Source organism: Pseudomyrmex gracilis, unplaced genomic scaffold (assembly GCF_002006095.1).
Source record: "Pseudomyrmex gracilis isolate BER0280 unplaced genomic scaffold, ASM200609v1 scaffold_260, whole genome shotgun sequence".
In the NCBI taxonomy this organism is placed as follows: Eukaryota; Metazoa; Arthropoda; class Insecta; order Hymenoptera; family Formicidae; genus Pseudomyrmex; species Pseudomyrmex gracilis.
Genome location: NW_018020844.1, coordinates 108,908 through 132,626, shown reverse-complemented (window position 1 = coordinate 132,626; position 23,719 = coordinate 108,908). Strand labels below are relative to the sequence as shown.

The 23,719-nt window shown below is 44.9% G+C and overlaps 2 protein-coding genes across 5 annotated transcripts; one reads left to right on the top strand and one right to left on the bottom strand.

Moving 5' to 3' along the window:
- Positions 1–481: 481 nt before the first annotated feature.
- LOC109859383 (cytoplasmic dynein 2 heavy chain 1) lies at positions 482–17,377 on the bottom strand. The gene is made up of 45 exons (XM_020437608.1): positions 17,027–17,377; positions 16,505–16,833; positions 16,214–16,376; positions 15,961–16,142; positions 15,760–15,872; positions 15,425–15,670; positions 15,092–15,312; positions 14,620–15,018; positions 14,271–14,512; positions 13,859–14,182; positions 13,714–13,780; positions 13,310–13,646; positions 12,822–13,173; positions 12,398–12,740; positions 12,156–12,318; positions 11,853–12,072; positions 11,629–11,755; positions 10,928–11,533; positions 10,606–10,852; positions 10,005–10,512; positions 9,344–9,910; positions 8,887–9,252; positions 8,704–8,822; positions 8,297–8,607; positions 8,000–8,148; positions 7,634–7,915; positions 7,305–7,534; positions 7,091–7,219; positions 6,725–6,973; positions 6,219–6,649; positions 6,007–6,141; positions 5,697–5,926; positions 5,352–5,561; positions 4,980–5,268; positions 4,345–4,854; positions 3,974–4,230; positions 3,692–3,883; positions 3,387–3,618; positions 3,123–3,276; positions 2,843–3,056; positions 2,262–2,692; positions 1,862–2,167; positions 1,536–1,780; positions 1,070–1,364; positions 482–966 (listed from the first exon to the last, which is right to left on the bottom strand). Exons 1-45 carry the CDS (start codon positions 17,252–17,254, stop codon positions 677–679), a joined length of 12,240 nt encoding a protein of 4,079 aa, XP_020293197.1. The 5' UTR covers positions 17,255–17,377; the 3' UTR covers positions 482–676.
- Positions 17,378–19,715: 2,338 nt separating this feature from the next.
- LOC109859394 (cytochrome b561 domain-containing protein 2-like) lies at positions 19,716–22,409 on the top strand. Of its 4 annotated transcripts, none has more exons than XM_020437628.1 (3): positions 19,716–19,916; positions 21,186–21,374; positions 21,580–22,409. In XM_020437628.1, exons 2-3 carry the CDS (start codon positions 21,216–21,218, stop codon positions 22,099–22,101), a joined length of 681 nt encoding a protein of 226 aa, XP_020293217.1. In that variant the 5' UTR covers positions 19,716–19,916; positions 21,186–21,215; the 3' UTR covers positions 22,102–22,409. The 4 variants fall into 4 exon arrangements, with proteins under 4 accessions (XP_020293217.1, XP_020293216.1, XP_020293218.1 ...); XM_020437627.1 differs by lacking the exon at positions 19,716–19,916 and adding an exon at positions 19,927–19,999; XM_020437629.1 differs by lacking the exon at positions 19,716–19,916 and adding an exon at positions 20,058–20,699.
- The last annotated feature ends 1,310 nt before the right edge of the window (positions 22,410–23,719 follow it).

Below are 23,719 nucleotides of genomic sequence, written 5' to 3'. Positions count from 1 at the left end.
TCTACAGAAAATGGAGATTGTGCACTACACGTGTTGTATGTATAAAAAAAAAATATCGAATCTATATTTCTGCAATATGCAAATTGCGTTGTTTTTTGCGGAAAACATCATGAGCAAAACCATGAGTTTCTAAAGTCGTGGAATGTGTATACAGGCTTTGCCCGGGCGGACCAATCACAATGAACCAGTTTATTTTCTTAAAAAAAAAAAACAACTGAGATATTGTACTGTATTTACCTGTACTTTTAAATCTATTATTAAACAGAGCAACTACAGCTGTAAAAGTGTGGTGTATTTTTCTCATCCTCCGCGTTTTGTTTTGTTGCTCACTCGACCGAGAGCAAATCTGACGATTGCATTTTACGATATTGAATCATTTAAAAATAATTACAGAAATAACTAAAATTTAATTGGCAAAAGTTTGAAAAACTTATTGTAAAAAATTACAATTATATTCTCTCGAAGGTTATTATATAATTGTTTTAAATTAATAAATTGTCAAACTGAAAATAATGAGTGAAAAATCTAATAAAAGTTATATTCTCTCACACGCATTTGTTACATAACTGTTTTAAATTAATAAATTATCGAACTTGTTAAAGAGAACAAAACATAAATAAAACATCACGTAATATTATTATCACGTTAAAATTATCCAATACATTGTTGCACAAGTTTATTTCAGATACAGAATGACGCCACGACGCAACCACGTGGCGCGTTCTTCCCTCAGACACGTGACGGGTAAGGAACAAATCAACATCTCCCGTTGCACACTTGTGTAAACCGGTATGTTTAAATAATCTTGCCGATACGTGTCCTCGAGTGAGTTGAGATTGTCGCCACCGGATTTATCCTCGGAAGAATATTCTTCCGGTACAAACGCCACTTGACACGTCGGGGCTAAAGCGACCGCTGCCGAATCCGCGTCCAAGTCTTTCAGAACACCATCCTCGATCGATGCTCCTAGCAAAAAAAAAAACAGAGATACATCGTGTGACATTGACAGAATGCATTTTTTTTTCACTTCCTATTGTTAACAAATAAAACGACCTCGACGTGTATATACCTGATATAAGCAGGCCTTCGAGTTGGATCGATATCTTCCATTCTTTTTTCGTACGATTCTCGACCCAATTGGCGCGGAGCTCAAGGGTTTCTAACGGATAGCCAAGCTCTCGTGCGGTATATTGCTTGAGCGCGGTTAAAAGAGCACGTGGTCGCGACAATTGAGACAAGTCTACTCGGCGAGGCACACCCATCGCTAAGGTTTTTAACGTTTCGTGCTTGGACAGAAGCGCTTTCACAAACTGCATCGCGTTCCTCGGACCGGTGCGCCATTCTTCGTGCCAGTGCTTCGGAATCTTCAATTATTATTTACAAGACTTTTACAAAAAGACAAATAAATAAATAAATAAATTTATCTTACAATCGTAATTATCGTTCTCTTTCTCTCTCTATGCTAAAAAAAAATAATTATTTGTGTGCGCATAAAGAAAGAAAACAAAGCTGCAATTAAAACCAATGCGCCTTACTTCACCATTCTCGAAAGACGACGCGTCCACGTTCGTTTGTACGACATTCATTAACTTTCTCGTAAGATTGATCTCATCTACGAAGAAGTCCTGCAAAGGATTTCTCGTCTGTTCGCTCGTCGCATCGCTCGCAATTGTCTGAGAACATTGTCGTTCCACAAGTTCCTTCAGTTCTCGTTGAACCTTCGACTTTTCCGACTTCTTGCCACTTCTTTCTTTGCTACTGAAGAATTTCGCTGAGATACCTTGAAAGTGATTTGTTGAAAGAAGAACGTATGTGAAACAATTTAAATTAATTCGCACAGACTTGAAAAAAAAATATTTACATTCCAAATATGTCAGAGCGTTCTCGGCGGCGGCTCTCTCCCACGCTCTGTAAGCGTTCGCGGGAAGTCCGAAGTACTCCTTGGGCGAGTCGACATCGTCCAAGTTCTCGAGCGACTTTATCGGATCGCCGAGGACCGCGTCGGTTATTTTCAACGCGTTTCCCAGTTTTCGACGACCGTCGAAGATGTCTCGGGACCACACGTCGCGTATCATCGAGCGCAACGCCCTCGCGTCGTAATCGTCCTGAAGACGACCGCCGTAGACCGCAACGTCGAGCAAACCTCTGCCAATCTGCCAGTCTCCCTCTTTCTCGTTACAAACACATTTTACGCAGGTTACAATTTTTTTCTCATCGAACATTGAAAAAAAAGAAGCGCCACAATTTAAAAGACCTCACACCTTGCTGCGATCGCTTTTCCTTCGCCGCGTCTTTGATCAGCAACTCGTAAGCCGCCTCGAAGTCCGACTCGTTCCACTCGTACGATCTGATCCAACCCTGGGGAACGAAATTCCGTCGTTCCTGCAACGTCGCGTGCAACCAGGAGAGCGCCAAAACGGCGGCCGAAATGTCGTCGGTACGTTGCGACTGTCGAAATTGTTGAAGCGATTTCCTCATGTTTCTCTTCACGCCCTCGGGAGGCTCGTAAGCAAGTTTCAAACACAGCCCCGCCAGACCCGGATAGAATCCCGAGCATTCCTCGGTGGTCAGCCAGATTCTCGCGGAGGGATTTTTGTTCGAGGTGCACATTGGCGACCGAAGCAAGCTCTCCAGTCGCGGCAACCAGTTTAGCGCGAGCTGCAAGTTGCTCAGCAATATCCAGCTGCCGTGTCTGCAAATCGATGACAGACAACGCTCGTGACTGGTGATTCTTGAAATAATTGAGTTTTAATGATTAAAAGAATTTTTGATAATAAAAAAACCTAAATTCAAAAAACCCTAACTTTTTTCGTACAATCGTAATATTCGCGGAGATTACAACCTGCATGCGGTTTCCAACGCTTGTTCCGCTTGAGCGACGTGTCCTTGCCCCAACGAAATCTCCGTAAATCCAGCGGCCGCGTGTTTCGTAGCCAGCGCGCCGAGCTCGGGACCAGGATCGGCTCCCGGTGACAAAAGCAACAGCACGGGATACGCTTCCTTTTCCTGAGCGATCGCGCTTAACGTCCACAGAGGTGGTGCCAGGTTCTTCAATCCTTTTGTCAGCAAATTCGCGAATTAGACAATCGATATGTTGATGCAAATATGGGGATGACACTCACCTAACTGCTTGGCGGCATACTTGGAAAGAGCGGTGTGCAAATAATCGGGTCGCAGAGCTTTCAGGACCAGGACTTTCTGAAAAGGACTGAGCTCACTGTCCGCGAAAATGCCGGAGGTGTCCTTCAACCAGGAAGGTTTTATCCTAGCGGCCACCTTTAATGAAAAAAAAAAAATACAGAGAGATGTTTTGAAATTTTTTAAAATCTCTCGGATTTTTTGAAATCGTTAAAGGACATCTTCGTCGAATGATCGCGTTCACGTACATCCGGCAAGAAGGAACCCAACGTTCGCACAGCGTCGCACCGTTCGTCCGGTATCCATTCGGGCGGTTCGAAGTCCGAATTATCGGCGCCGCCGTTTCCGCCCTTGTCGAATAGGAAATTTCTCTCGACCTCCGATATCGGATTTAACGACAACGCCATGTGCAGCGCCAGAGGAAGTCGGTGCTTTCTGTAGATCGCTTTCGCGCAGTGGTGATACGTCAGAATTATCAATCTAAAAATAATAACGAGACCGCACGTTATCGCAAATGTTGACATCGACGGAATCGACGGAAATTATGTCGCACCGTTTTTCGATCAGCGAGTTTTTTCTGTCCTTGTCTTCGCCCGACGAACTGTCAACCTGTACCGCCTTCAGCAAGATGTCCGTGTAAGCTTCCGCGGAAATAACGTACAGAGAACTGAGAACCGTTACGCCTCTGATGGTCTCGTAAACGTTGGCGGCGAACTGCGCGAATTGCTCGTGATCCTTAGCCCGTCTGAAAGGAAGACAGCGATAAAAAAAAAAAAAAAAACTGACGTTGAACCTTCGAATCCGAAAAATCGCGCGTTGAAAGAAAAAAGTGTACTTGGAGACTTCGTTCAGGTTCTGTCTGCTCTTCTCGAGAGCCGCCGTTATTTCCTTCGCTTTCGACTGCGTCGCCTCCAGCGTGGACAAGAGTCCTCCCTCTTCCTGGGATTCCTGCAGGAGATCCTGGCCCCTGGCTGTGGCCAACTGACTCAACAGCTCGAGTCTGGCCGCGTCTCGTTCCCCGGACAATTTCTCCTCCCTCTCCAAAGCTTCTCTTCTTTGCGCCTCGAGCTCCGGCGTTTCGTTCAACAGGAGCTTGACGGAATAGCGTCGAAATTATTTAATTATCTCACACAAATATATTTTTCAAAAATAAGATAAAGATTTTGTTCTGTGGACAAACAAAAAATTCATATTTTTCCTATATACCTTCTCCACGAATCTCTCCGTCAAGCTCTTCGTGCCGGCGCCGAGCGCGATGTGGCACAACACAGCATCGGCCTCTCTCGGAACGTCCTCCATCCTGTCCTTTCTGGTGGCCAAGAAGAGTTGAAATCCTTGCTGAGCCGGCAGAATGCGATCGCCCAACCTGAGAGGTTTCCGGCGGAGAACGGGCAGCAAGACCGACGGGAACTCGACCAGTTCCTCGATCAAAAGTGGCTTTCCGAATCGCACCGCGAGTTCCACGGTTGTCAGAAATTTCGTATTTCCCGGCTGCGTGACTTCGAGTCCGGAGCCGATGCTGCGTTTGATCCAAGACACAGCCACGCCCGAGGGATCCAAGAAAATAGACACCAAAGGTCCCTTTAGCGCGCGAGAGGCCGCGACCAAGCTGCTCGTGTCCGCTGGCAAACCGTGTGCTCTCCATTGCAGTCGCTCCCGCTCGGTCACCAGCAGTTTGATGGCCGCTTTTTGCCAGGTGTCATCTCTCTTGGGGTCCTGTGCGCATACACACAATTGAAATATCACTTGCTTTCAACCTGTCAGTTTATCAATAATCAAGCGAATCAATTAACTTCTTCCGTTCGATTTTTCGTTTTCAAACAGTAAAAGTGGAAACACACCTGATACACCAGCAGGGCGGCCGCGTTGGCCGCTTCAACGTCCAGTCTCTCCTTCCTAGCGGTCAGTTCTTGATATTGAGACTGCCAGTCGCGATGTTCGGTGTCGAGTTTTTGCAAAAGAGCCCGCGCTGTCGACAGACTCGCCTCCGTGGCTTCGGTTCGCAGCTGAAGCTCGGCCGCGCCTCTCGTGTGTTCGGCGAGCTCCTTTTGAAGCTGCGCCACGCGACTTTCCACCGTGTTCAGTCCCTCCGACAATTTTCCCAACTGCGTCTCGGCCGCCGCCAATCGTCTTAAGCGCGAAAGCAAAAAAGCAAAAAAGTAAAATATTTGTCACGCACGAAAAAATTTGAAAGACAAAGGAGGAAAACGTACTCGGCCAGTTGTCTCTGTTCTCGTTCCAGAGGAGCAACCTGTTCCAATATCTGGCCGTACTGGAGATTAGCGAGAACCCAAGCGGCCAGCGGGGCAGCCGCCACCGAGGCTCTCTTGGCCGTTTTCTCCTCGAAACTCTCCGGACGTTCGTTTATTAATTTGGCGACCGCTTCCAAACTGGCTGATGTGCTACGTCTCGCGTCCCAGTTTCTGCGCGTTAGATATGTATATTAAAAAAAAAAAAAAACAAGGTTTTCCTCGTTCTAAAAAATGTAAGAGTGAAGGCGATGAGAAAAAAAAAGAAGTGGATGTAAGTTGGGATCGATATAACGTAATCTCTCTTACCTGATCTCATCCTTGATACCTCGCTTTGCGAGGAAAGTCTTCATGCTGTTCCAAGATGTGTCCTTTATGCCCATCAGCCGGAGAACACCCTCGAGCACGTCCCTCACGGGCGCCGGCGGAGCTCTCAACGAGCGAACTTCAGCTAACGCGTCGGCACTTATGCCAGCCACCGCTTGAGCAGCTTGTTCGACGAGAGGCTCCACTTTTCCCAATTCGCTTTCAATATCCGCCTATTTTTAAAGAACAAACATTATTTTTAATTACACGCAAAATTAATAATAATAATAATAATAACAGTTCGAAGCGTCACCTTGCGCCGCGCGAGTTCGACGCTTTCGCTTTCGGTCTTGGCTTTCAAGCTCGTCATCTCTCCTCTCTGATTGGTCGCGCCTCTCATCGTGGCGGTGATCTGCTCGAGAGCAGCGTTAGCTCTTCCCTTTTCCGTCTTCGCGTAATAAACAAACAACAAATTTAAACACGAGCTTAAAAATTGTAAGTTGTAAAAAATTGTGGCGCGCGAACCTCAAGTTCTTGACGTTGCCTGGATACTTCGTCCTCGAGCTTGGCCACTTGCTCGCCGGCTTCTCCCAGCTTTCCGATGCCAGCCTCGAGTGATCGCAACTTCTCTTCGACCTCTTTGCTCCACGTGTCGCGAAGACGTTTCCACGTGTGTATGAGAGCGAGAAATCTCGCCGGCGCCTTCTGATGTCGCGGTGCTTGCAAATGGGCCTCGAGTATGATCCTCGCGCCGGCTGGCGGTTCTTCGTCCTCGCGCAGTTGCAAAGTTTCCTCCTGCACCGCCAAGTCGATCAGCGAGCTCTCACGGGACCACCACTCGTTGAACCCGGGCCCGAGAAGCGCGCAGTATCGCAGAAGACCCAGACGCAGGAACCACGACGATTCGATGTCTTCTGAATCCAAGATCACAACTACTCGAAGATACTTGCGCAAGCCTGAAAAAAATATAAAACGCGTTTTACTCGGCAAGTTTTTTTCAAAAACAAACAATTTGCTAAACATATACGTACGATGATACAAGTAATGCTCTAACGTTCCCTGAAAATCTTCTCTTCGAGCTAAATCGGCCAACGGTGCGACCAACGTCTCGAATTCCTCCGCGGTGAAGAGCTCCGGGATTTCGCCCTTGGACACTATGGCGCTCACCAACACGGCCAGAGTTTCTTCCCTCGCGTGATGTTCCTCCAACAGAAGCAAGACGGATTGACCCTCGACACCGGCGCTCTGCACGGCGTTTTTTATCGCCACCTTACCGCGTTCTGCAACCCCGAAATCGAGAAATTAATGCCGATAACACACCAAAAGAGATAAGTTACATTGAATTTCTTTCTATAAAATAATATACAACTTGTAGCAAATTGTAACTTGTGATGTACCAGGTCCTGAGTCGATCAGTCGAAAAGAAGAGAAAGTCGCAACCAGTTTGACCGCCGATCTCCTGCCCGCTCCTGGTCGCCCAATCAAAATTATCCCGCGAAAATCGCATCCTATAGCCCAATTCAGTCCTGCGAAATAATATTACAAAATATTGCAAGCCGTTTCTGTTAAAAATACATTTAATTAGATTTAATTAAAATTTTTAATTATTACCAGCTACAGTTTCCAAAAGATAGGATGAAATCGACGTCTGTATCGGTTGACCTTCCCTGGCGCATCTGGCTGCTGTGGTGATTATCTCCTCGCGCCATTGTTCCTTGCTCAAAGGATATAATCCGATATTTGCGTCCTTCCACACGTACGTATCGTCGTCGAAGTCCTTCACGTCGAATTGTTTCGAAAGTAGCAAGGATTCCCATCGCTTTAGCGATTTGGGCGTTAATCTGGACGAGAAGTTGTAACGAAAAGCGGTTACATCGCGAAAAATTTTATTATTAAAAGTCTCTTTTTTTTACACACAATTTCTAAATAATCAAAGTCACCTAGCGCGAAACAGACGTTGTCCGATGTCCAACAGATAACGAGTGATGTCCGCTTCGTTTTCCGGCGTGGGATAATATTTGAGGCCCATTGTCCAAAAGACGAAGTCTTTAAGGGACCAGACGAAAGACGATTCCTGAGCGGAATACGCGAATCGAAAAGCGTCCAAAATATTAGGTTTCATTCGGACGATCCAAGATTCCGCCATAACGTAGTCCACTTTTTTCAAAGAAGTTCTCAAGTGAAGTTCGAGAATTATCGCGACTTCCTTTTGGCTTGGAGGTCTGATGATTGACATGATTTTATGTTATTAGGTATTTCTTTTTATTTCGCACGTTTTTGCAAAGATTTGATATATCGTTACTTACTCCAGGTAACAAGTTGCAAACAAAGCTTCGAGTCTGGGATGCAATCGAGCGGACGTATCGGCAGTGCATACGATTGTTAAGGACACTTTGGAAAATACAAGGTCGTCTTCCAAAAATCCTTCCTCCTGAATCAATTCTCTCACCAACTCCTGAAGACAATTACGTCGCGTTGAGTTGCGATGTTTGTTTTCTCCTCTCGGTTAGACCGATAGAATCAAGAGATCCACGCAATTATCTAAGATTTACTGTGTGACTTAACAAATAGACAAAAAAAGAAACCCCAAAAGCAGATACTACCTGTAAGTTTTTGGCGGCAAGGTGCATGTCTTCCAAGACAAGAAGCACTCGCGATCCGCTTCTCGGTTTGTACGTTCTACCTTGCGAGGAAGATTCCAGACGCAGACACGCCTTCTTCAAACGAGTCACGAGATCGTCGATACCGTAGAGCGAAGATCCTCTCACCACGGTCACGTCTTCGTAATTCTTGATCCTCGTCAACGCGAGATCAATCAGAACATTTTTGCCGCAAGCTTGAGATCCGCGAATCATGATCGGATGGCCGTCCTCTATCCAAGGTAAAATAGCCGCCAGTGTCTTTCTAACGCGATCTGCGGTACATTAAATCGAACATATAATTTATCCTACTCTTTTGGTTTTCATTCTTCGTATTATTCTAATTTCAATAATCATATTTTTTATATCACCTGAAATCGAAACAGGTCCGCGGTCGCTGTCAACAGACTCGAACGTGTCACCGTAGGGCATCAGTCGATCGGTTTCACGATCGTAGAGAACCGCATTTGGTTTTTGTGGATCAGGACACCTGAAAGAATATTTAAAATAATGTAAGAACTTGTAAAACTTATTTTATACGTTTGATCACTCACCAACCGTCGGTCGAGCTGTAAATAAATTTCGCCAAATTGTCTCTAGACTGTGTGTCTTTAATGTGGCCGCATAATGAGACCAAAAGTGCGTGAGTGGTTTGAGTGAAGGTTTCCGATCTACATAGGTGACACAGTGCAGCAGACATCAGACCGGCTGCGGACAAGCCGTCGGCATTTGTCTTCAGGGTTTCGTCTATGCACGAACATAAATGAGCGTTCGCGACCTCCGCAACCGTTGAAGAAAGTTGTTCCAATCTCGACGGCACCAGTAAAGACGTCGACTTCGTTGATCCCAAGTGGAGAACACCCAGTCGCGAAACTGTAGCGGGACTGGCGCCGGCAAGTTTGTGCGTCTCGAAAATAAACCTGTTTCGCAATTAATCATTTTATCTTGAACAATTCATCATCGCGATATAGATATTTAATTAAACGTCAAATCACGCAAATTTGTTTTCACCTTGTGCCGCTACCGAGTTTAACTCCTATTCCGTTAGGCAACGTGAGCAGTCGATTATCGTCCAAGGCTGAGTTGAGCGCCTCCGCCCATTCGGGCTCCACGTCTCCGTTGAAGACGATCCAGGTGGCGGAATTTCCGGCGGACATTATCGTACTCGACAGAACACCCTCCTTCCATTCTCTCGTTCGTGGATTCACGTATCCTAGCAATCTCTTCTTCGGCATCGCGCCGGGATAAACGATTACCTGCGACACGGATTTGCCTATCTTCGTCATCGCCTCGGCCAAACACGATCTGATTGACGTTTTCCCGCTGCCCGCCGGGCCGACGATCGCGACGCCGGTTCTGCTCTTCAGCAGATCGTTCAGTTGAACGCATCTGTTGGCGATCTCCTTCGTCAGTCCGCGTGAGTCACAGACTTTCAACAGCACGACAACCAGATCCTCGTTCTCCGTGGATTCGGAAGAATTGGTCTTCGGAAAGAGATCGTTCAGCAGCGAAAGAAACTTCGCCGTGTCGGCCTCCGTCAGCTTCGGCAAGGTTGACGCTTTGATCGAGACTAGAAGTCTGTCAAGTAAGAGAAATAATTTTTATCCTTTCCAAAGCTTATCGCAAAACAAACCAAACAGATTTATCTTTTTTTTCCTTGAAGAAAGCGCACCTGGTGGTCTCGTCGGCGCCGGCGATCGGGCGCAACGCGTCGAGCACGGACTTGAGCGCTCTGAGGCCCCAGTCGTAGTGCGGCTGCTCGGAGAGCATGGTCCCGGCGATATCGAGAGCCTCCACGAGTCGTTTGCCGAGAGTGGCCGCTTCCAGAAAACCGGCGCACTCCAGCAAAGTTCTCACGATGTCAAGCTTGTCCGGATGCGCCATATTGATCGGTCGGAAGAGTCTCGCCAGGGAATCCGGTAGTTTGCGCCTACCCCCGTACTCGGTCCCGGCCGGATTCATGGTGATGAAGATGCAGCAGTGCGAATTCAACTTGACCTTCTGATCGCCCAGCAAAATTTCGGGCGATCCGTTTCGAAGCGCTTCCTGAAGCGGCCTCACCAACATCGCCACCGCGCTCAGAGTGTCCTCCTCGAGGCGATTGAACTCGTCGAAGCAGCCCCAGGCGCCGGCTTGCGCCAAACCGCCTAGGATTCGTCTCATGCTGCCGGTATCCATTCCTGTCCACGAAATCAAATCGCGTGTAGAGAGCAATTGCTTCTTCTTCAATCGTTTTTTTTTCCAGAAAAAGTTAAGAGAAATGAGTTCCTCACCTTCGTCACAATTAAAAACGAGCACTAGTCTACCCAGGATAGACGCCAGAGCTTTGACACTTTCGGTTTTTCCCGTTCCGGCTGGGCCGGTTGGACTTCCGCCCAGTCCGAGCTTCATAGCCTGCATGAGCGCCAGGAAGCATCTTTCTGTCAAGGGAGTCCTCACCAGGCCGATGGACGCGCCTTGGTACTCGAAGCGGTACGGCAACTCCGCGCCAGCGCATCGCACCACGTACATGCCTTGACTCTGTTTAAAACATCGCGCTTCGTATCACTTTTACTATTAATTGATTTATTTATTTGTTTTTTTTTTTATACTTACGGTTCTGTAACTCCTCAATTGTTTGTGCCAGATCCAGCCGGCGTTTTCGCCGGTTGCGACGATTCTCAACAAGGTCCTGGCCACTTGCAGATGATGAACAGTGTCGAGAAGAAGATTGCGCGCTTTAAGCGCGGTCAATTTGTCGCCGGCGTCTTCCAATCCTCTGTATCTCGCCCTCTGCGTTTCCAGAAACTCGACGAGCTTCTGCAGAGCCGCGTGGCCCTGTTTGAGCGCGCGCTCGCAACGCTCGGTGAATCCTATTCTCTCGGTGAACAACAGTATCTGCGTGGGATAGACGGACGGATCGGGCGTGGAGTCGTTCAAACACTTGTCCAAACTCTGACGGAGAGCGTTTTTCATTCCTCTCTCGAGATTGTCCAGCCATTGCGGCAGTGGCTCAGCGAGCTCGACGGCCTCGGGCAGCCTCAGTACTTCTCCCTCGGGCGACACGATCGCCGTTAACGTGTTGTTTTCTCTCACCACCGAACCCAAACCGTGATACAACTTCGGCAAGTGAGCCTCCAGGCCTCGTGTACTACCTGATATCAGTTCGAGAAGATCCTCGTCGCTGAGGAAGTACAGTCTGGGATAAGCCGTTCGTTTTTCCTGTAATTAAAACAGTTTCCGATACACAAAAGAGATGAAAAGTACAATTCCCTAAAAAGCTTCTCCATCTTGCGCGCGATTGTTGCAAACTCTACCTCCAAAAATTCGTCCAGACTTTTCTGACACCTGTCCAATAGATCCTTCAAATTTGTCAAAGCCGACAAGGAAAATTGTCTCAACGACGGTATTTTAGGATCCCGAGACACTTCGGCCATGAGGTATCTGAAATAGAAACAAAAAAATCAACGTATAAAGAATAAGAAAAAGATAATTAAGGTCAGAGCAGACGAAGACATATCGCTCCTGTGAACTGCCAAACCTGAATTCCTTGTCAGCTCTCGACCATCTTCCGGAATCATTGGGGGCGGCTCCGCTCCCGTAAACCGGATCCAAATAGATCCATTTTCTCTGCACGATGCCGAGGATCTTGATCTTTTCCTCGAGCTCCGACAGGGCGGCTTCGCAACGCGCAACTCTGGACACGAACCTGTCGTGTCCCGATGTACCTTTCGCTCCTTCGAGCAAAAGCCTCAGCTCCTCTGTTAATGTGTTCAATTTGTGTTTTTTAAAAAATGTAAGATAAAAGTTACCTAGTAGAACTTTTCAGCAAATAATAGAGTACCTATTTTTGCCAACAAGCTGCCGTAGTCTCCGACGATCAGAACGGTCGTGTTTTTACTGTCAGTGGATTCTTGCATCGAAAGTGACGCTGTACTTTCCCAGATCTCCAGATCTATCAAGGCCTGCCGAATCCCGCTTTCCGCGAGCGCTCGTTTCGTTATTGTCTTAAAAACACAAATAAACGTTAAATGTAACATACACTCACATCATCATCAGATCGATAACCTTGAGATGTTCTTATACTTTTATTTTATCTTCGTTTTCCTTCAAGACTTTTGTACAAGCGAACACGTGACCCAAAGTGATGTCTCGCGCGTTCTCGACCTTCAAACCGAGTATGGGAATTAACTCGGTCCAGTGTTCCTCGGCGAGCTCGTCGCCGCGAAGCAGCTGAACGGCCTCGATCGCCGATCTGACTTCGTTTATCTTTTTGCCGACGTAAGTGTCGATTTCGTGATTGTTCTCTAAGTGAATTTTACTCTCCCACGAATCGAGCCAGTCGTGAAGCCTCGGCAATCTTTTCCTGGCCACGGCCCACTCCTCGGTCTCTTGGTTCCTCAGTTCTTCCAAAAACTCAGATTGGAATCTGAACAAATTGTTTTTCCTCGTCGTTCATCGGAATAAGATCGTAAATAATATATTTAAAAATGTTTTTGAAAACAATTACCTGTAATTTGACTCCTCGCTTTCAAGCTCACGCTCCAATTGCGACAGATTGATCTCGTCGTCCTCGAAAACGGTTTCGAGATCCAGAGAGATTCTCTTGCAATCTAATTTCAGAGAATTCATTTGCTCGTTCAGATTGATCCAACGTTCCTTCATCAACATCAGCCAGTCCAGGGTGATGTTGTCGGATCTCTTGGACCACTTGGCCTGCCATCTTTCTCTCTCGTCTCTCAACGCTATCGCTTTGTGACGAAGATTGACTTTGGCGTCTTCCAACAGACGTGCCATGACGGCTTTGTGCTTCTCCAGACGATCTCCTAACTCCTGCCAAGCAGCGTGGGCCGCTGTAACGCCTGCATTCGAGTGTGTACAACAGAGAGAAAGACTTTTGTTAAGACCCCGCGTGGGTTGTTCGCGATTAGATAAAAAAATCAGTTTCTCAGAAATTCCGCGAAATTAAATGCGTTTTTTGCTTGACCAAATGCTAACCGTCGAGTTTCTCGCTGGTCCAAGCAGCCATAACTTTGGCTAGCACAGCAACTGCCTCCATTTCGTCGGCGATCCCGGCCGACTGTTGCTCGATGCGCGCGTGTGCTTCGTGAGCCAGTCCGACCTCCTCCGCGTCTCGTGGTCTGCGCTCGAGCTCCTTGGACGCGAAGGACAGAAAATCCACGACGGCCATCAGCCGCGACGAAGCCTCCGTTCTCAAATCGGAACACAAACGCTCCCAGTAACGACGAGACGCGGTCTCCAAGTCGCTCCTCGTTGTCGCCGTATCGACGCACACGCACGAGATCTTTACGTCGCAACCTCGCAATTTTCCAACCTGCGTTCAAATATTTTTTTGCTTTATCGAACAAAAGACAAGACGATATTTTGCGCGAACGACTTACCTCTTGAGCCCACTGTTTGGCCTCCTTGAAGGCTTTCGCCCATTCTTGAGGAGGTTTGTTTTTCAATCTGGAAATTCAACGTGTACGCGTGTGTAATAAACAACACAACGATGTAAAAGTATTTTGTAGTTTGATTTTAACTCACTGCTCCCCGACGTCAATGTTGGCCGGCGTTGCCAGACCGAGCCACTTGATCCTGAACGACTCCAGAGTGGACAGCACAATTTCGATTTGCTTGTAAACGCCGCTGAAGAGGTACGCGTTCTTCTGAACCAGATCTCCGAAATGCGCGTCCGCTACGTCACCCACGCCTCGAAAGTTTATCGGGATCGAAAGCGATCGCCTTATGCCGGAGTACAACTTGGCGCGAATGTCCTCGAGCGGTGGTCTCCACTGAAGAGATCCGTCCCGGAAGGTGAGCTCCACCCGAATCTCCGACAATTTTCGTGACAAGGACGGCAAGGCACTTCTACAGATTAAAAATGAAAACGTAATTCATGGCGCAAAGCTTTTTTACTTGTTGAACTTCTTTTAAAAAAAATTGCGTCGTTTTGTACCTGTACGCCACACTCAGTGCTTTCAACAGTTGTCGATCCCAGTGCAGCTTCCAAGCTCTCGCGTTGCCGTACTCCGAATCCACGGCGTCAACGATCGCTCTCATGTTCGTGAGCGTCTCTTTCCATATGTTTTGATTTCCCACGAGATGCACCGCGTCGCCTTTCAGCAGATTCGACACGTAGTCTCGCAACGTGCAATGCTTCGAAATCAGTTCCGAATTTTGTCGAGCGAATTTTACCACCTGCAAGTCGCATTTGTCGCTTGAACATATTTTTTTTTTTAATCAATTCTCTCTTCTTTTTCTTCTTCTATTATTTTTACAGACAAGAAATGCGTTTGTTTCCTCACCAGTTCTTTCAATCGAGCGGTGTAGACATCGACGAGATGGGGATCGGACCAGACAACACCGGATTGTTCCTGAACAGCCCGGGCCAATTCGAGAGCTATGGTCAGCATGAGAGGCCTTTGAGACGGCACCATCCGATCGCCGATCGTGTTGTGAAAGGTGGCGACTTGCTGAAGAGCTCTCGCACGTCCGGCCAAAGACGCGGCTCTGTCCACCAGCTCTCTGATCTCTCTCGGCAGTTCGACGCCCTCGCCGGACAACGCTCTGGCCTCTCTGATCAGAGTCATCAGTCGAGGATCGTACGTAACCCGCATCATGCTGGTGCCGGTGAGCTCGACCACCGGCGAATCGGTGCCCAGGCTCAATTCTTTTCTCGTTATGTCGTTCTTGGTGTTGGTCACCTGGACCAGTAATTGAATTTGTTGAAAAATAATGGCGAGAGTTTTATTACGTGTGTGTTTACTAAAATTATACCCATGATTCAATGAGATCCTGCTTCTTCTCCTCGACTTCCTTCAACGCGTTCGATAGTCGCGCCGCCACCTCCTTGTAGCCCGGGAGATCGGCGAGCAACTCTTTTCCCAATTTAGCCAGGCTCTCCAATCGCACTTCCGCCGATCTAGCGGCCTGAATCTCCTGCAATATTCTGGGAGCGTCCAAGAGATTTTCCGTGTCGGGACCGGCTAAGCGATTTTCTAGAATTTTATATTAAACATTTATATCCGCGCGTGTCGAGAGTGTTCGTGAGAATTTTCCCTACGTGAAGAAAAAAAAAGAAGATTTTGACACGTTTAAAAGCGATTCTACCGATCAGATCGCGATACGCCGAAAGCAGAGACTCCCGTTCTCCGCGCAATGCTCCCTTGAGTTTCTCCCTCTTGATCAGTTCGCTGTATCGCGCGAATTCAGCCACCATAGCGTTCGGAGTATCGGCGTCGGCTATGTGGTTTTTCAGCTTCTGGGCGACGCGTTCCTCAGCCGGCGCCAAACCCTCTTCGATTTTACTCCTCAGTCTCTCCCATTCGCCGTCCCGCTCGTCGTCGTTCAACGCAACTACATCACCAAGATATTTGTATATTTTCTAAATTGCAATTTTCGTTTTATAAAAATTCATTTCTTTTTTCACGGAAAGCGAAACTTACTTTTCGTGTCGTCCAGCGCTTGGAGCAGAGCGTCGATGCCGAGACCGGATCTTTCGTTGGGAGTCAGAAGTCTGCTCAGTTGGCGATGTTGTGCTCGCAACTCGGATATTTGTCTGAAAAAATTGCGCGATCGGGTTCATTGCTCGCTTTAAAAAACAAAAAAAAAAACGGCAGAACGGCGGCACGTCGCGTTGACCTCACCTGAGGATTTTGCCGAACTTGGAGCATTTTTCAGGAACGAAGATCGCTCCGCGCCAAGGATGCAGCGAGTGATGCGGCCAGAAAAGCTCCGTCAATTTCTGCGTGACGTTCGTCCACTTTTCGCACACCGTAGCTCCGAGAGCGATTGTCTCGTCCCTCGCACGAGCGTCAGTTACACCGACCTGTCGAACGTGTCGATTGACAATAATTTTTCTTACCTCGTGATATTTTTTTTTCTTTTTCGCGAACGTACCGCATCGAGATAGCTTTGTGTTAATTTGACCACTTCGTTTCCAATCACGTCTAGAAGCGACTTCATTCGTTCCTCGGTGTACGCCGGTCCTCCAAGTTTCCACAAATCGTCCGCGAATACCGAAATAGCTTCGCAAGCCTCTTCCACGGCGATCAATCCGTCTCTGTGAAAAAAATAAGATCGATTTTGACGAACTCTGTTCTGAGCTTCGAGTTGTTCCAAGTGTCGGTCTTTTTTTTCATCAGTTATTTTTTGCGCGCTTTTTGTTTCGAATATTTGAATCGCGCGAACCTGGACACCGCGGCGCTTTCTAATTCGATCCTGATGCTTTTTATCAGTTTAACGGCTTCGTCGCAAGTCGCTTTCTCGTGCGACCGTTTGACCTCGTCCCTTCTCCTCGTCCAATATTCTTCCTCCTCCGCGACGGTGATTGAAAATCCGGAACTCAGCAGTTTCTCCTCCAATTTTCTCAGACATGACGTGTTCAAACCGGACGATTCGAGGGTCGGTGTCCATACTTGCCGCAGACCTTCTATCAATACCGTACTGTCACCGCAACCGGTGGAAGCCACTTGAACCACGTCGTGAAAGTTGTCTCCTGTGATCGGCGCCGCTGTCACCTGCGGTTTTCGCATTGTCAGCAAACAAATAAATAAAACCACGACAATCTTCTTGTCGCAATTTGCCTTGGAGAAGAAAATTGCCTTTTATCGAAAAAAAGAAGAAGAAAAAAAACGTCAGGCTCATCAGCGAGCGTGACGACCGCGCTGAAATGTCATCGTCCGTGACATTGCAAAAACGCGTGTCCGTTACCTTAAAAAAAACAAGTGTGTTTCTGCCAGCCGGGACCTCGATGGTCAGTTTCAAGCGATTCCGATCCTCGTCGATCGGCCGGGCGCACAGAGTTCTGCACGACGATTGCTCCAGAAAACGATCGAGAATCTCTCGATCCTCGATGTCATCGTCGGTTTGCTGTCCCGTGCCGAAGAAATGTCCAGCTGTGAGAACAATTAGATGCCTGGGTTTGTCCACGACTACCATTTTCCAGAGTTTAAAGCAAGCGAATTGCTCAGTCAACGGGAATAAAGAAAGATCCGCTCCGACCGGGTGCTTCACCAGGGGGTGCTTGCTCGAACCCGGTCGTCACGACAACCAAAGATCAACACACAACAGCTGTCACTGTCGCACCGTTGCACGTGACACCGATGACATTTGTCAAATCGCGTCGTGTTGCAAAAATTGTTACAAGAATTATAAACTATCGTCGCTTGCAAATTGTTTAAACGCGCAATTAGCCTTTTTCTCTTGATTTTTGTCGTAACTCAATTTTTGTAACTTGTTACGTTAACACGTTAAGTGCCGTGTCGGTGAGCGACGGCACAAAATTTAATTTCCTTAAAATTGAAAAGCTCGAACTTTTACATTAAATTCTGTTCTACAAATGGAACGGATATATTATCAGACAGACTCGTTCTGGTTGATTACACACGCGCGTGTGTTAATGTGTGCGAGTATTAATTTCAACCGCGGATTACGTAAAGTACAATAAAAAATATGATAAAAAGTAATCTCGTTTTTCTCTCTCTATATAAAAAAATCTATTTGGACCGCGAAGTGCGCGTTTTCATATCGAATATATCGCATCTATTGTTGCCTCTTTTTCGCGTTGCCGATTGATTGATCGAATCGAGTCGAATCGAATCGGTAAGATTGAGAGAGTAATTATTGTATTATTGATAGAGAAGCGATTTTGACAGTTTGTCGTATACGTGGAGAAAATAAAAACCGTGACTAAAGTAAAGTCACGTGACAGGAAAAAGTAGAAAAACAACACGTGACTAAAGTAACGTGACTGTAATTTGTTATATATAACATTAAATACTATATATTATACATATAATTTATTATATATTTATAATATTATACTTTATATTATATTATATGTATTATATACATACAACAGAGTAAAGTCACTGATCTCGGTCGCGTGACCGCGGCGGGGTCACTGACCTCGGTCGCGCGACCTTGGCGGGGTCACTGACCTCGGCCGCGCGGCCGCGGCGGGGTCACTGAGCCCGATCACGTGATTACGATATGTATATATATGTGTGTATGTGTGTATTATATATAGATATAGAGTTTTATATATAATATATATAATATTCTCTTTTTTACTCTTTTTTCTGTCACGTGAATTTAGTCACGTGTTGTTTTTTTCCACTTTTCTCTCACTATTTTTCGAGTTTGATTTTCACGCGTTATTTCTGACATCTCTCATATGTATATTATGTTTTATAAGACGTATATACCAGCTGTCATTGCGGTAACAGATTGTGTTAACTTACACAACACGTTAAAATAAAAATGACAATAGCGAGCGCGCCTGTATTGTGCTAGTATAATAAAAAACTAATAGAAATGCATATAAAGTGTAAACAAATAAAATGTAACGAAAGGAAACATTTATACTTACTAAATGTCAGAAGAAATTAAAATTTCTAATGTGAATCTCTTTTTTGTACAAAAAAAAAAAAGAGATATTAGAAATGCAACGCAAGAAACAATTTTAGCAGTAAAGAGCTGAACGCGGCGCAAAAATAGCTTCACTATTAGATTAGCCCGACGCAAACAATTGTTTTATTGTAATAAGAAAACCTGTTTGAGTTTAAAAACAAAAACGTCATTAAAATTACATGATCGTCGGATGACGAGATAATTTATGAGGCGTTTCTTGAGCGTGAGTTTTTCTCGGTTTTCTTTGATTGCGTTAGTGGCGGATGCCATGTAAATTTATGGAGCGTGCATACTTGCGCGTTACGAGTGTGCTTATGCGATTGGAATGTACGCATGTGTTGTGGTCACATCAAGGCCGCAACGTCGAAGAATCTCTCTTCAGAGCCCTCGACAAACATTTATCGAAATTTTTTAAATCAAATGTTTGTAAACCATCACGGACACAATGGATGAAAAAAAAAATTAATCGAACCAGAAGCTGACGGATTTGTCAGCCAAATAAATACAAATTGCTTGTATTTATTTAGTTTCACATGTTTCAAACGCCAGACTTTTGCAAACTGTTCTTTGTGTCACGTGTGTCAATGATTTAAATGGACTGTCAACGTTTTAAGTGGACATTTTTCTCGCTTCATTCATTAACATTTCTCGTTCGTGTTATTTTCTAATCAAGAGAAATAGAAGAAATATAAATAAAATATAGAGAAATAATAAAAATTAGAAAATTATTTATTTATTGCATTTGAAAAACGTGAGACATGTTATCTTCTTATTTCACGTATTCACGGATGCAAGCGCGAAATGAAATATATAAATTGTTTGGAACTGGAGTTTCCTTGAGTTTCTCCTCGTTTCAGATTTTCCTCAGCAGACAATGTATCCACTCTGTTCGACGTGCTAAAGCCGACCGTGAGTCGACGATGTTTCCTCATCGACCGCCAACGTCACGATCCACAGATCTACAACCTAGATCGCCACGCTCTCTCGCTGTTCACAATCAGTCGCGTCACGGACACGATCGCGTGCGCGTGTGCGAGCGATTTGTACCAATTCTCGTGAAAAAAAAAAAAAAAAAAATAAAAATAAGAACACACGAGAGAGTGTATTCATTTGAGACTTTTTTTTTTTTAAAACACGTTTTCACTTTAAGTCACCAGCGACTTTATATAGCGGTCGAGCAGTGTTCGCGGTGAGTTCAAGAAGTATACCTGGCGTTTCTTTTTTTTTTTTTTAAGATTTGATTGGTGCGCAAGTGTGTTTCGAAACATTATGGTGAATATAATAATATTTATATCATTGTTTCGCGTCAAATGCCAAACCGATTTGGAGAAATAGAGTCAAAAAACAACGCAAACAAGTTAACGTAAATAAATATTTTAACATTTATTTGATTTTTTCTTCGTTTGATTTTTTCAACAACAAAACAAGCAAAGTTTGTTTCACACTTGTGTTTTTTCAAGAGTTACTTTAAAAAATTATTCAGAGAAAACACATCGCGTGCGATCGCGGATTTCAAAATTTCGTTTCGATTTTACGACATTAACGCAGCTGTCAGAACTGGAAAAACGTCGTAGATACAAATCGACGCTCCGAGATCGGCGGGAGATAAAGAGCGGTATTTTTGTGGCGTTACTCAACGCGAGCTTATTATCGGTAGTTAGCAAGTAATTAACGAAATGAATTGCCTCGAGGACTTTTGGATTTTTATCGCTAAACTAACAACAATCTTAAATTAGAGTCGGTATCTTCGATATATTTCTTGAAAAACAATCCAGACAGCGTGTGCGCGAGCGAGAGTTCTTCGCGCGATCATCCTTTGATCTTAGTGTTATTTTTTTTTATTGTACTAATTTAAATTGATCAGTTTCGAAGATACAATATCTTTGATTTTTTGTGCAAAAGTTTTTCTGCGCCATATCTTCGTTGCACACACGTCTACAAAGACGCGACTCGTTATCGCGTCGCAGAATTAGTAAGTTATTGCCACGTATACTGATAAAAAAAAAACTTATCACTCATTACAAATACAGATATGCTATATGGTTTTCTTTTTTTTTTGTGTTTACGTACATGTGCGCATGCGTGCGTACGTCCAACTTAAAAATTAAAAGTCGTGTTGTTTGATTAAAAAAACAATGTAACAATACGATGATGGATGCAAGAATACAACAACATAAATACACGCTCAAGACGCGAGAAATCGCGCCGCACACAATTAAAGATGAATCACGCATCGCGCATTCTAACGCTCGTAGTAATTACGAGAGGAATTACGTAAAACCGTTCGTGTGGAGAGTCCGTAGAACTCTTTGATAGGCAGTGACGAATTGAGGACTTGCACTTGCCAGGCGTCGTAGTTTTTTTGATGGGAAAATGCGAGCTCAGGTGAACAGACACGGGAAACTTGACGTTGAAACGCTAATTTGTTTTGTTTTGTTTTTTTTTGTTTTTTTTTCAGATATTAAGAAAACGTCTTCGGTATTCCAACATGACTACCGAAAGTAACAAGGGTCCTCCGAGCACCATAACGCTCGCTTTTTCAGTAATCACGCATTTTCTGCTATTGGCTCCCGTGTTGTACATTCTGGTACTTGCGTTTGGAAACTACAGCTTCTTCGCTTGGCATCCGATTTGCATGTCCGTGGGGGTGAGTAGAGAGTTTTTCTTTTTTTTTTAACGTAATGTTAATTTTGACGTTAATTCTAATTTAATGTATTGGAAAAATAATATCCGAGATATTTTAAATTCCTGTACGTGTAAATATATTTATTGCAAACTTTTCTTCTCCATATCGCAATAATTATCCAATAATGACACATCTGTTACTTTTTTACACATATCCCGTGGCAAAGGTTGGTCTTCTGATCACAGAGGCCGTCTTCAGCATCTCCGGTGAGGCGTACATCGCGTCGAAGTTAGCCAGGCGTAACAGAGTGACGATACACTGGATTCTGCACACGATAGGCCTGGCCCTAATCGGGATCGGTTTCGTCATCATCATCGTCAACAAAGTGAACATGAACAATAGCCATTTCGCTACGCCTCACTCGCAGCTGGGCCTGGTGACGATCGTACTCTCCGTTCTGACCGCGACTTTCGGAATCCTCGCGAAGAACACGGTGTGGGTGTATCCACGTGTGAGACCGATATTGATCAAAGTCGCTCACGCTTGCGGCGGCATCGGCATCACCATTCTCCTGTTGGCCACACTCATAACCGGGACCTACACCAGGTGGTGGCCCGGAAACACCACCGGGAGAGACTTGACCTTCGCGTCGTTATTTTTCGCGGGTTTCTTGATACTCATAAAACCGGTGCTAGGCGCTATTTCGAGGTGCAGAGTCGCGTTCGGACCGCCTTCGACCGATTCGTAAAACGCCGAGTGCAAGAGTCGTCCGTTTTTCCAAAAAGTAAGCGCACGAGAGATGAAGAACTCGTACGAAAACGTTTGTTTGTCCTCAAATTGATGAGATCGTTTAATTAAAACGTCCCGCTCTCGACGCAATACTCGCGGAAGTAACATCGCACAAAAGTAAGAAGAAGCCAAAGATACGACGAAACTAACTTTTCTATACGAACGTAACGTCGCTGCAGCGATGTGCAATAATTGTCGTCTCTCGCATTAAGAAACAATGAAGGGAGAATCAAGGTTTGTTGTCTCTAAAAAAAAAAAAAAAAAAAATTAAAGAACTTAGTTTTTAATAGCGCATTGTTAACTACGTATATAACGTGCATCAACACTTTATTGATTACACATGCATCGTATACATTTATTTTACACATTACAAATTTACATGTACGCGCTTATACACATTTGTAAATGTGCTTAAATGTTAATATATTTTTATAATGCAATATTTGTACATGAACAATAACACAAATTATTTTTGTTCTCGTATCTTCTCTCTCTCTCTCTCTCTCTCTTTCTTTTTATATAATTTTATTCATATAAAATGTTTATATGTATAAAATTACGTTTTTTATTTCTTTTTGCAATATTTTACTTACTGCGTTTTTTAAAACACACCGTTTTTTTTTTAACTACCTAAGTTACAGTAACTTTCGCGCGCAGGTTTTTCCACTTCTCCTTTTCTCTCAGTCCCATAAAATTGTTGAAGATTGTGCAACGATGATGTACACGCGCGCGTGTTCTCGTTTGTTCACGACACACGTGCGACAACATCCATCGCATCGTCCCGAAGGCAGACGAGCGAGAAGACGTTGAATCGTTCAATAAATTTGTCTTTTTTTTTTTTTTTTTTATTCGCGCTATAAATCTCTTTCTCCGTTTTAATTCCACGTGCTATTGTACTCAAGGCATTACATGTGTCTTGATTGTAGTCGTCCAATAAGTCGTTCAATTTGTTCTACCGCGAAACACACGTCGATTCTACGACATATTTAAAATAACTGTTTGTTTTACAGAAAATATTTAATTCTAACATTCATATATATATATATTTATATATATGTATATAAATCGACTTTGATTAACATTTATGTGTCCGGAAAAAACGCTATCGTGCTTGCCTCGCGCGAATCCGTCTTTTAAATCAGTCTTGGGAGATCGAGGATTGCCGGTCGCTCTCGAAAACTAATGAACGGACTCTTTCTTTCCCCATCTCGAGCGAGGTCACTAAAAAGAGAGTTCGAGATCGCTCACAACGTTCGCTGGACGTCCAATGAACGTCCACGCTACGTCTAATGAACATGTGAAAGAGTTCTGTCACGGTTTCGTTTCGCACGTGTGTGGGATATACACACTTCGAGAGCGTGACCGTCGAATTGGCCTCCCGCTCTGAACACTGCTCCTTAATTACAATAATTCTAGACAGAGAAGCTTCTTTTTCTCCCATGATTTTTCTTACGATATAACAGTATAAATAGTCTTCTCTCTAAAAAAAGAAGCTTCCCGGTTATACGCCGCAACGTAATTAGGACACGTCACAATTTGTACTGTTCGCTCTATCGGTTACTCGGTAAGTGAACATT